The sequence below is a fragment of the Podarcis vaucheri genome (genome assembly GCF_965113315.1).
Source record: "Podarcis vaucheri genome assembly, chromosome: 8".
NCBI classification, from domain to species: Eukaryota; Metazoa; Chordata; class Lepidosauria; order Squamata; family Lacertidae; genus Podarcis; species Podarcis vaucheri.
In genome coordinates, this window is record NC_138766.1 from 49,100,293 (window position 1) to 49,113,601 (window position 13,309).

Sequence of the window (13,309 nt, forward strand, 5' to 3'; positions counted from 1 at the left end):
TTTGGAATGTTTCGGCTCCCAAACACCGAAAACCTGGAAGTAAATGCTCCGGTTTTTTACCGTTTTTCGGAAGCCGAACATCCAGCGCAGCTTCTGCTTGAGTTCAAGAAGCTCTTGCAGCCTATCGGAAGCCATGCCTCAGTTGTCGACCATTTTGGAAGCTGAACGGGCTTCTGGAATGAATTATGTTTGACAACTGAGGTTTGACTGTATAATGAAGGTGCCAGACGAACCTTTCTGGGGAGAGCATTCCACAATCGGGAAAAGGCCTGTTCTCATGGACCTTTCATGGAGAAAGCACATGAAGAAGGGCCTCGGATTATGATTGCAGGGTCCAGGACAGTTCTGGAACCATTATTATGTTGTTTCTCTGTTTGGAAAAGCTGCTGTCTTTGAGTGAACTCTTCTTTTCTTTTCTCAGCTTATATAAAAGGTGGGTGGATCCTTAGAAAAGCTTGGAAAATCTACAATAAATGCTATACAGACATTAATACACTTCAGGAATTATATCAGAAGAAGATAACTCAGGAATCCTTGACTTCTTACGCTGCAAATGATAATCATATTGCTGCAGAAAGCATAACGGAGGATTCACTAAACCGTCTGAAAGGTGCTGTTAGCTTTGGATATGGACTTTTTCATCTTTGCATATCCATGGTGCCCCCAAACCTGCTCAAAATCATCAACCTGCTGGGTTTTCCTGGAGACCGCCTGCAGGGGCTTTCTTCATTGATATATGCAAGTGAAAGTAAGGACATGAAGGCCCCTTTAGCTACGTGAGTAGCTATATTGCAATGCTTTGGTAAATAACTTAGTACTGAAAGTAAGTAAACTGCAAGCCAACGTAAGTTAGGAAGCGGTCTTGTATTTGTTCTTTTCATTTTATTTTAATGGAAACATCACCAGATAATGTTGTTGCTTGATGTGCGATGGTTTATGAAATGAGAATCTGGCTTTTAGAGAGATTTTTAATTCACCAAGGATATATTTTTGTGTCCTCAGATGCTTACAAATTCAAACAACCTATATAAATGCTGATTGAAATAAACAGCTCTTAAGGCAATAATAATTTGGCACTTTTAAAACTGGTTTTCAGTAATGTTGTATAGAATTTCTTATTTGTGTCTCTGTGTCCCTGTATGATTCTGTGTATTCCAATGATGGACCACATTTCTTAAAAGCCCTGAGTGGTCTGTGACCAACATGTAGAACTCCTCCATTTAGGCTTTTCCATCCAGCTCAGTGGAGGGAATAGCTATGCCCAATCCATAGCCTCCTTTTGCATGTAATAGCCCTGTGGCAAGGACCCTCTGGTTCTCCACAGTTTTCAAGAAGTATTTGGCTTGAGGTGAAATACTGTGAATGCAGCCTCCACCCAGTGAAGCTATTGGAAAGATTTGAATGATATTAATGAATTATATGGGGGACGCGGGTGGCGCTGTGGGTAAAAGCCTCAGCGCCTAGGGCTTGCCGATCGAAAGGTCGGCGGTTCGAATCCCCGCGGCGGGGTGCGCTCCCGCTGCTCGGTCCCAGCGCCTGCCAACCTAGCAGTTCGAAAGCACCCTCGGGTGCAAGTAGATAAATAGGTACCGCTTACCAGCGGGAAGGTAAACGGCGTTCCGTGTGCTGCGCTGGCTTGCCAGATGCAGCTTTGTCACGCTGGCCACGTGACCCGGAAGTGTCTCCGGACAGCGCTGGCCCCCGGCCAATAGAGTGAGATGGGCGCACAAACCCCAGAGTCTGTCAAGACTGGCCCGTTCGGGCAGGGGTACCTTTACCTTTACCTTTTTAATGAATTATATACCACTTTTACCTTTTGTAGAAACATTTTTTTTGTTTTGTTAAGGATTTAGCTGGTGTTGATTTGTGCCTGCAAAGTTGGGTTAATGTTGGTTTTTATTTTGCATGGCAGCTATTTGTTTTCATTTAGAATTCTGGTTTAACATGTTAATTCCAATTGCAGTCTGTAATTCATATTTTTTTAATACTACGTTAGGGTTCTGGATTGAGAAATACTGTGTGTATTCACTTCAATAAAAGTGGAGCTTTGTATGTGCAAAGAGATGCATGCTGAGGGCTACCTCTTCCTCTGAAATGAAAGCCCCATAATGCAGGGGTGCCGAGCTGTTTCCTTCTTGTAGTATAGTGTTAATTACATGTTGTGCGCACAAGTGGTCTTCAACTGGAACCTAGACGTCTCTGGCACAGCTGGAGGAATAAGTTGGGCATAGCCTGAGGTGTTCTGAATCTTTTACTGTAGCTGATTGTGTGGTGAATTGCAAACTGGTTTTAAGTATGTAGCTGGGTGGAGGGAATGTTTGCTTGTTCTGTTGCATAATGAATGGCAACACAAATGCACACTTCTGTCTTACCCTGTGTGTGTGATGCTGTAGGATTGTGACCTTGCTCAGAAGCATAAAAAGACAACCCGCCTTACTAAAGGCAATGTCTCCTCTTGCTGTGATTAAGGTTTAAATTAAGGTATTGGCATAATGTTGGCCTGGCACAGGAGAGAGAGAGAGAGAGAGAAAATCTTTTGTCAGTATCTCCTCATTACAGAACCAGCTAGCATCATGATTTTTGTGTGTGTGCGTGTCTTTTCAGATTAGCCTTGCTGTGGTACCACACTGTGGTTCGTCCTTTTTTTGCTTTGGATGGCAGTGACACCAAAGCAGGATTGCAAGAGGCTAAAGACATTCTCCAGAAAAAAGAAGCTGCTTATCCAAACTCGTCTCTCTTTATGTTCTTCAAGGGAAGAATACAGCGTCTAGAGGTACTGATAGACTTCTCTGTATGACTGTAATTTTGCAAGATTTGTTGAGTCAAAACCATTTCAATAACAGAGTGTCAATGCAGTTGGCCTATCCATAATATAGTCAAAAGGACAGGGATTGGGGGAGCGTTCTATTTAGCATGAAACATGGCACCCTGGACTCTTAAAAAAAGAAAAATAAACTGAAAAGCAAGTTTCTAGAGGTCATGGGTGTGGAGAATATCTCCAAAATGTGTTGGCAGTTATAGATGTCAAAACAGAGGTTTTCCTTTGGCAAAAGGATGACATTTTTCATATCTGGCTGCTGCTCCGTTGGTAGCATTAATTCCTGTCAATCCAATGTCTTCCTGACCCCTTGTGGGAGAAGAAGTGAACTGTTCTGAAATTGTACATGGCTAGCTAAAATGGTGGCAGCACAACAGTGGCCTTATTCATGTGCAGTGTTAAACCATACTTCAACCATGGTTTAATGAGAACCAGAGTCTGCCAGTGAAAGCTCCTCATTTGTGCCTGCCTTGCTCTTACTCAGTTCCCGTTTTGCCATGCCAGGAGGAAGAAAAACAGGAGGCTGGCTTAGTATTATGTGTAAACCAGTGCATGTGGTTTGTTTCTCTCTAAACAAAGCAACAAACTCACTCTTTGGAGAGAAATGAACCAACAAACCTTTGTTACAGCTATGGGTTAATGAGAGGAGAACTTAACCTGGTTCATATGGCATACTAAGTCAAACCTTGGCTTAACTCAGTACATTGCAGCAGCTAAAATGACCAGGGAACAGCAAAGTTGCTGTCAGCTCCTGTCCAGCAGACCATACATTTGTGTAATCTTGCTAAGCCAAGTTAGTGTGTCCTGTGACTCAGGCCTGATTTGAGTAGCCAGCTGATGTTTGGGCTTCAGACTTGCAATAAAATCACACCAGACCATCCTTGCTTCCAAACTCTGCTGGAGGGCTTGGAATTGTAATGATAGAACTGGTATTTATTCATATTTGCATTTTGATAATAGTATTTCTCTCTCTCTCTCCTTAGTGTCAAATCAACAGTGCCTTGACCTCCTTTCATACTGCTTTGGAACTGGCAACTGATCAGAGAGAGATTCAGCATGTCTGTCTATATGAAATTGGTATATAATAATACTAATGTATTTTCTTATTGCTACTGTGTTTAAACACTGCTACTAGTGCTTGAATGAGCAATATAGAGTTGTGTTAGTAAATTATGTAATCATGATCATTTGTTGGTCAACAGACAAAAGGGAAAATTAAGTTTACCACACTTAGTTGTCCATTGATGCATAAGGATTACTTGAGCTACATGCTCATTGCCTTTATTAACACACACCTAAAAAGTTACATTGATAATGCTCAACCTGTGACTGTGGAGTGAATGCAGGTCTTGCTTACTGTCAAGAAAGTGCAGCATTAGTAAACCAAAAGTACACCTCTTCTCCCCACATACATACACATTTTGAAAGCATGTTAAGAGCTGTGTTTACACTTCAGATTCTAGTTTTTATTCAGTGACTTCTTACAGAAGACTGTGTTTCTGATATAATTAAAGGCACCATGGCTTCTAAATGAAGACAAAGCAATGCATTTTTGTTTCACCCATTCTTTGAAACTGTAACATCTCCTAACCTTTGTGGACTTCCTTCAGATAGAAAACAAGCAGGTTTTACTTGAAGCAGCGTGATGGGCAACTTGCTGCCAGAAAAGCTGCCTGCTTACAGAAACTCCAGTCCATTTCTGCAATGGCTGTTGACACCCAAGACCCTTGTGCTCTCATGTGCAGTGAGGGATCAGGACTCACTCAGTCCTGCATCAGTGGCAGATTCTATTTCCTCCAGATATATATTTTCTCTCTCTCTCTCTTTCTCTCTCTCGTGTGTGTGCTTATTCCGTGTATGAACCGTTTCTTTTCAGTGTGTTTAAAAAATATTTTGCTTGTTCTTACAGGCTGGTGCAGCATGATAGAAATGAACTTCAAGGATGCATTTGAATCCTTTGAGCGTCTTAAAAATGAATCAAGATGGTCCCAATGCTACTATGCCTATTTGACAGCAGGGAAGTATCATTACATGAATAGGGGTGTGTGTGGGTGTGTGTGGGTGTTGAATTTGTTGATCATTATATGGCAGTAGCCTATCTCTGCAAGAAAACTACCCACAACTTACATTTTTCCTTTTCTAGGTTATGTATTGTAAATAAACCTTAGATTTATAGCTTCACAAATCACAAGATTAATGTAACAGTGGTGTGTATTTATATATTTTTATTTAATATTAATTAGATGAAATGTGAGCATGCAATATTCTTCCTGCATGAAAGCCTCTACCTGCATTTGTTTGTATCCCATTATTATTTATGTACGAAGCACATAATGTTTTCTGGGCGCTGTACAAATATCAAAAGCAACACAGAACCTGCCTGTAGGCTTATAATCTCATAGGTATCCTACATAAAGATGGAGCAAGGAAAGAAAAACAAGCAAATTCAGGCATCAGTTAGTCATTAAACATTTAAGAAATTTTAAGAATATGTGGAATAGCAGCTGAAAATGTTTTTTGCCCTAAGATAACTAGAATAAACTTTTGGTGTGTTCTTTATTACAGTGTGTCAAGGTGCCACCGGTGATGTGAATGGAGCTCAGAATGTGTTCAAAGAAGTCCAGAAGCTTTTTAAAAGAAAAAACAATCAAATTGAGCAGTTTTCGGTCAAAAAGGTCTGATGAGCATAGGCCGAGTTGATTTGATGACGGTGGTGGTGGTGATAGCAATCTAAGCTGAAACTTTTAAAACCTTTTCTGAACAATGCAGTTTAAATACTGATGTTTACTGACCCTGTTAAAATAAGTATGTCAGGACCTGTCATGAGAAGCATGTGTGTTTCAGGCTGGGACACCTCCTCCCCCCCCCCCCCCCCGGAGATCAGCACTAGAGAATAATTCAATGCTGTGCTGGTTTGTACATTATTTTCTCCTTATGGAGAGAGTGCACATAATTTTAGTGAGAATCTTAATTTTGTATGCTGCTCCTACCAGATGCAGGAATACTTCTGTAAATGGAAACTGGTAGTTGAAGAATTCGACTGGAAAAGCTAAACCATGTCTGTCTTAATGGGAAAGCAAAATAATACTATATTGCATGTGACATTCTGAAGAGAAAAATAAACAATCCATTTTTTTACTATGTTCATGCCGTTTTCCTTGTTCAGTTACTGTGCTGTTAGTGTCTGTAGAATGATCCTATTAAGGTTAGTGCTGGAAGAACATTTTAAAATCTCTGTATGGCATTTGTTTTATGTCTTGGCTTAAAGCAGTGTCAACAGCGTTCAAAACTCCCATTGTTCTAGGCACATTTTGTGACTGGGAATTTCATTAGCACAAGCAATTTCTGAGCAGTACTGCACCTAAAATTTCTGATTTAAACTGCCGCTGCTGATGCTGAGGGCGTGGGAGGAGAAATTTCTGCCCGCTCAACTTCCAAGAAATCACTGCAGCATCAGGCAAGCTGATAGGTTCTGCCTCTCAGCTGGCCTTACAGAAAGGCAGTATTTTGAGCGACCCTCGAATATTAAGGGGGCAGGCAGGGGAAGCATGGCTTTGTGTTTTTCTGCAGTCTTCAGATGAGGACTAGACCATGTGAAAAATGAACATAAGATTTTAGTAGCAGTTCATTAATTTTCAGTTTTGTATTGTTATAAAAAAGTGTGCCTAGTCATTCTGTTGTGGCACACATAAGTTATCGTATTTTTCGCGCTATAAGACACATTTTTTCCCCTCCAAAAATGAAGGGGAAATGTTTGTGCGTCCTATGGGGTGAATGCAGGCTTCAGGAAGCTATCCGCAAGCCTTGGGAGCCCGCGGGAGTTCCCGCCGGGCTCCCACGGTTTGCGGAGAGCTGCCTGCATCCCAAAGCCTGGGCATGCTGAGCAGTCGTGCCGGGGCTTCGGGTAGCTCTGCGCAAGCCGTGGGAGCCCTCCCACGGCTTGCACAGAGCTGCCTCTACACCCGAAGCCCGGGCGTGCTGAGCAGTCGCGCCAGGGCTTCGGTAGCTCTGCGCAAGCCGCGGGAGGGCTCCCACGGCTTGCGGAGAGCAGCCTGTTCTGGGGGCTGGGGAAACTCCGGCTTCCCCCGACCCAGCCCTGTGCCTGGGGGGGAAATAAAATTTGTTTTCTTTATTTCCCCTCCAAAAAACTAGGTGCGTCCTATGAGGAGAAAAATACGGTAGTTTAATGTCCCATTTAGCCCCTAGTTTTCATATCTCAGCTTCTACCACTGAGTGTCAAACAGTTTAAATTGCCAACAAGCTATCTGGAGAGAAAAAGGCTTCACTTCTTTTATCTGGTTCCTTTTCTTTCTCTCTCCTTTGTCCTCTCTTGCCCTTGAAAACTTTCCCATGTTTGTCCCCTTGCTTTGTTGATACCTGAGATAATACCAGGGGGTTAGATTCCTGGAGGCAGATCTAAATTAGAAGAGGGAACTGTGGACATGGTGTTGAGCAGTAACCCAAGTGTGTGTTGTTGACCTTAAAACCAGTACATTTCTGCTATGGGGGTGGCTTGGTCTGGGTGGACAGGGGTGGTTGAATGAGGTTGAAGGATCTAATAAGTGATATGCTGTGGATCTCCCCATAGGAGTCTGGGACTTGCCTACAAATTGCCTTTTTCTTAACTAATTGAAAAGAGTCTCGTACTTGCAAGACAAGTTGTGACTCTGATCCAGAAAGTGGGTACATGCCACATAAATGCTCTCCTTTGATGTGAGCTCAGAAATGCTTCGCCAAATTCTTAAGTTAAAGGGAAGTGCCTTTAACTTTAAATCCATGAGATCTGCATCGCATGTATTGGTCTTTATATTTGCTAGTTGTTTTCTACAAAAAAGTCTCAAACAATTTAACAACAGGGGTAAATGCCCAGCTGCACCATGGCCTGTCGTTATTCTGAGCCTTTCAGTACTAGAGGGGAATGTTTTGGAAGAGTGGGCCTTAAAAATGTGTGCTCTGCGAGTCCCAAACAGTACTACAAAGTTCCTGTTCTAGACTGGCTGAAGACTTGCACAGCACACACTTTGTAGTATTTAGGGGTACACTGGAGCATTATGTTGTGGCACATGATTCTTTACGCTGACATTTCAGTCTTTAGAGGTTTGCTGTTTTTCTGGCTGAATGTTAAAAATACCCTTCAGCTTGTCCAGTTGTATAACTTTAAAGGTTGCATTTTGAAAACATGTTGAAAACTTCTTGCCCTTGGCTTAGATGGAAATTAAAATAAATCATTTTATTGTTTTCAGGCAGATAGATTTAGGAAGCAGAAACCAACCAAGCAACTCTGTATACTGGCATCCATTGAAGTATTGTATTTATGGAAAGCTCTTCCAAACTGCTCCTTCCCAAACCTACAGCACATGAGTCAAGGTACAAGATGTGATGTCTGTTTCTTTTTATTGTTGTTTTCTGCACAAACTGTTTCTTTTACAAACCCTCACTTTTCTGTCGCTAATACTTGCAGTTTGTGCCAATTTAAGGCAGAAACTGGCTTACTCATCTAATGATTGATACACTATAAACTCTTGGGCTTTGAATAATAAGCAGTTTGAAGTGGATAATAAACCAGATTGTGGAAATTTGAGTATTGTTCTCCCACCACCGATCAGAACATATTCTTGGCAGTAATGTGAGCCAAAATATAGTGCATGGTAGCTACTGGTTCAGTGTTGTGGTTTGCCATTGTTCCCTTTATTTCTGATGTTCAGGCTGTGAGTACCAGTGCTCACGTAGCTTCCCAAGAGAGAGCTATCAGTAGATGCAGGAGTCCAAGGTGATGGGAAGGGGCACACTGAGGCAGTTAGCCACTGCCCATCCAGCTTATGCCACCCCCTCTCCTCTAACTATCTCCCCTCTGTGCACAGCAAAGATTACTTGATATTACATAGATAGGGTTGGCTGTTAGTTGCCCAGTCTGCATCTTCATATATCGCAACTGGTTTCTGAAACAATCTGGTCCTAAACTCTTAACACATTAAAGGTCAGAACCAGCAGTGTAAATAAAGCCCTGAAACAGATGGGCAACCAGTAGGGATGGTGTAAGACCCAGTCTTCCAGTACCTGATGACAACTGGTAGAAGTTTCCTGAATGTCTAAAGGGAACCCCACATTGTCACGACCTATTCACTTCGAAATTAGGGCATGAACAACTGATGCCAGATCTGTCATCTTCAGGAAGTAGAGACAGGCACAGATGACAAATATTCTTTACTATCTACTCATGTTTTGCCTTAATTTGAAGCACGCTTTGTTAGACTGTGGATTTCTGAAGATAAAAAAGCATATTGCTTCAAAGGAAAAACAAAACTATACAGCATTCCTATACAGATGCCTTGTCATGCATCTCTGTATAGTGCCAAGGCTGATCTTAGTGGTGATGTCATTTGTCTCGGGTTGCTGAAAAAGCTATAACCCTTAGGATGGAAGAGATTCATATTCAAAATGGCAGCTGGCACTCGCTGTGAGCAATTTAGACAAGACTTAAAACACGTTTCTGTATATAAACTGTATATAGCTTCTCAAGGCCTTCTTCTGACTTTTATGACTGTGCTTTAGGCCTTGGGAAATTGGCTTTAGGGTTGGAAAAGCCATCCAGAGGTAAAGGCTGCAACTTGAACATATTTCCAGAAGTTCATTTTTCTGTGCCATTTGACTCATACAGAATACAAGGCTGGAAAGCTTGACTTAAACGCATGGTGTGTGTACACTTCTGTGTCCAACGTGTTCCTCCCTGGTTCATGCAAATACAGTCATACCTCAGGTTACAGACGCTTCAGGTTGCGTTTTTTCGGGTTACGGATGCGCCGGAAGTACCGGAACAGGTTATTTCCAGATTTCGGTGGTCATGCATGCACAGAAGCGCTAAATTGCACTTTGTGCATGCACAGAAGCGCCGAATCGCAACCCGCGCGTGCATACACGTGGCGCTGCTGGTTGTGAACGTGCTTCCTGCACAGATCATGTTTGCAACCTGAGCGTCCACTGTAAAGGATTCATATCGCTTTACATTATTCATTTTTTATCGGTAACTACACAAACCTTTCGTTGCTCCTTTGTTTCTTAACCAATTCTTAGTCAACATAAATTTGCTGCTTCTTTAAACACATTTGGCATTTCCTCCAGCATAAACATAAATGAAAATATTTGTGCAATAGAACAGTATGTTTTAAAGCTATTATAAACATTTTGGTGTTGGTTGAACTATGAGCCAATTCATATATTGTTTCACCTGGCTCTCCTGCATATTTGAATGGCCTTGCTGAAGGTTTAGGGGTCAGTCCATCCCCCTAGCTGGCACTGGTGGGGCTTGATGGAGCTATGCAGCCACTGCTGCTTCCACAGCCCAGATCGGACCCATTGCCATCATGCAAGAGTAGTAAGGTTGGCACCGGATCCATCTGGTGGTTGTTGATTGAAAGGGGAGAATATTAGCATTTTTTTTGTCCAGATGTTGATTGGACTAAAAAGTCTAAAGTGAAGACAGAAGATTAGGGGATAGGTTTAAAGCAGCCTTCCTCAATCATTTGCCCGCCAGATGTTTTGGACAACAACCCCTATCATCCCTGTCCACTGGCTGATGAGAATTTGAAGTCCCAAACTTATCTGTAGAGCAGCAACTTGGGGAAGATTGATTTTAAAGCTTTTCAAGCAGCTTTCTGTATCTAATTCATTTTTGTTATAATTACGTTGGGTTTCTTGTATACTGCTTAAAGGCAATTGTAATAAAATTGTGTACAAATTGTTGAACTAAATTTAATATTTTTTTATCTAGTTTAAAAACTAAATGCTTCAACCTTTTCTTTTCTGATAAAGCTTGCCATGAAATAGATGATTCCACTGTTGTTGGTTTAAAGAACTTGCTACTTGGGGCCATACACAAATGCTTAGGAAATGCTGAAGATGCTGTTCAGGTATGTTCCTCTTCTAAAGTCCCTGAACTCCTAAGAGCTAGGGAGTTATTCCAAGTTTATTTTTGATTTGATGCATTAACTGGTTCCGAAGCTAACTGGCAAATCAACAGGCCCTGCAGGTGAAGACAGTTGCAAGATATGAGAATATGTTGTCCAGTGTGAAGGTTTCTCTTGTTCTTTGAAATGTCACTGTGTGTTGAATGTGTCAATTTTGTTTTACAGTTCTTTCAACAAGCCCTTAAAGATGAACTGTGCCGCCAAAACAATTTATATATCCAACCCTATGCTTGCTATGAACTTGGCTGTCTCTTGTTAGAAGACCCACAGGTAAACAGTACAGCATACTTTGGAACTGTCTAAAATTTGGTGTGACATTACTACTTCAAAAAGAGAAGTAGAGGAAGGTTGCAAGCAAGCTGGAATGTGCATTTTCTCTTTTTGGCCTTTCTTAGTGGTTTTATTTTTAACAACGTGCTCCTGTGTTCTGGGGAGTTGTATTAATCTTATCCTACCAGTTTACTGATTGCCTAACATAATTGCATCAAGTTTACCAGCAATTTATTGATATGACTCTTGCATTTAATCAGTGCAATAAAATCAGTGGTCCATTTGAAATGTCCATTTATTCAGTCACTGCAGCATTGTTGGTGAAAAATGTTTAAATGTTGTGAAATGATATTGCACTGGTTGTACAGGTGATGTTCTCAGATGGAGTCAAATGAATTGCATATGGCATTTCAACATATGATCTAGCTCAGGGGTGTAAAACCTTTTCAGCCTGGCGGGCTAGTTCCTGAACTCCACCATCCCCAGCCACTCTGATGTTGGTCACATGACATCAGCATGGTGTCAGGTGACCCATTTCCCCTTTTGCAATGAGGCTTGAGTTCAAGTATCACAATAAAAGGTTAAAGAATACTGCATGAGAAGATATCTAAATTGTGTTGCTGGTCTGTATACATGTAGCATTAGCATGTCAGGGACCTGTAATTGATGCTATGCCAGTATGGTAGGTAGAGCCTAGTGGTCAAATTTTTTAAATTACATACATTGAACCCTTGTTGGGTAAGGGTTCTCCGTCTCCTCTTATTTCCTTTCTTTTACATGCTCAGCATTACTCTTAAACCAGGCATTAGCTGGCTGCGAATGTGGCTTGGAGTCTCTCTTCCTACCCCTACCTTTCCAGCACATTTAGGGTGAAGTGGGAGAGCGGTGGTTAGCATCATGGATGAGATTAGGAGGGAAGGGAAGAGCATCGGTACAGGTAAAGAGAGCGAGGAATGGGTGGCTTGCTGGGTTGCTTAAGCCCTTTTCCAGTAGGGAACACTCTTGAGTAGTCCAAGCATTATTAACATATACTTAATGCCTCCCAACTGTGCGTGGTAAAACTTGTGAAGCTAGTAAGAGTGTAAAGACCTAGGCATGTAAAAATTAGAGATCTTTGTACTCTTTCTCTTCATGCTTCATACACTCAGCCGCCCACGCTTCTCTTCATTGCCATATTTAAAGAGAAGGTCTTAAAATAGCTTTTAATTAATGCTTTTCAGACCTGCCTCTTAATTGCTCTCCAGCAAGACCATGGAAAGGCAGCACGAGCTTGTTTTGAACATGAAAATCAGAGATCCACTGGCACATCGATGATGTATCAGTATTTTGAATTTGCCTTTTTATTTGGATCCTTATATGAAAAGGAGGGGATATACAAGGGCTATGCCCCATTTTTGTATACTTAAAAACACACAATGCATGTGGAAGATGGCTTGCGAGGTTTACTGCTTTCTAGAAGGAGATTGGGGGGGGGAGTCACGTTGCACAAGCAGAAATCCTTGTGCTAATGGGACTCATTAATTGAATATTGCCCACTGTGTGTGCAAATTTGTTCTTCTTTTTAATGTGGAGAGACAGCTGCCAGTTATTTTGAGATACCTAAAAACTTATTGAGTGACATTATTTATTAAAATTACGTATCTAATTTCTGGTAGTTGGCATTTTGCTATCCAAACTCATTATTAGAACTTGAATTCTCATTAGACCAGTTAAAGAGGGGCATTCAGTGGTGACTAACCAGACCATAGAACAAGTTTCCACTGGTGCAACAAGACGTCCTCTCCTCTCCCCTGCCTACCCCCAAATTTTTCACCGTAGGGTTTGGAAAACCTCCAGAGCAGATTTAAGCAGAGAGTGAAGAAATGGAGAAAGTCCCATAATGTGCCATTGTCTGTCTCCCAAAGTATTATTTTCTTGCATTTGCACACAAATTTTAAAAATGACATTTTGCTTCCTCCTGCAGACAGTGCCAAGAGGCAAAGCATTACTGCTCCAGGCAAAGGTAAAAAAAAGTGAATGAATTGAGCATTATTATTATACAGGTGGTGTGTCCTTTCCTTCATGATATAGCCTGGCTGGACTTGGAGGGTGGCATTGCTAATAGTAATTGTGGGATGTGAATGGAAACCTCTTATCCTTCCCAGCCTGCATTGCCATTGAGGGTATTGAGCTATGTCCTATAAACAAATAAATGCCATATTCTGTCCTGCGTAGAAGTTACCATGTTTTTCTGGTAAACCTGAGTGACTTAGGCTAA

The 13,309-nt window shown here is 41.6% G+C and overlaps 1 protein-coding gene across 1 annotated transcript in view; it reads left to right on the forward strand.

Moving 5' to 3' along the window:
* TTC39C (tetratricopeptide repeat domain 39C) overlaps positions 1–13,309 on the forward strand; it is a 41,764-nt gene that overhangs the window by 24,164 nt on the left and 4,291 nt on the right. Inside the window, exons 5-13 of the mRNA XM_082234826.1 lie at positions 422–776; positions 2,605–2,773; positions 3,802–3,895; positions 4,728–4,832; positions 5,381–5,493; positions 8,062–8,185; positions 10,628–10,725; positions 10,948–11,052; positions 13,016–13,054. Of these exons, the coding sequence (XP_082090952.1) occupies positions 422–776; positions 2,605–2,773; positions 3,802–3,895; positions 4,728–4,832; positions 5,381–5,493; positions 8,062–8,185; positions 10,628–10,725; positions 10,948–11,052; positions 13,016–13,054 (1,202 nt within the window). The remainder of the gene's footprint in view (positions 1–421; positions 777–2,604; positions 2,774–3,801; positions 3,896–4,727; positions 4,833–5,380; positions 5,494–8,061; positions 8,186–10,627; positions 10,726–10,947; positions 11,053–13,015; positions 13,055–13,309) is intronic.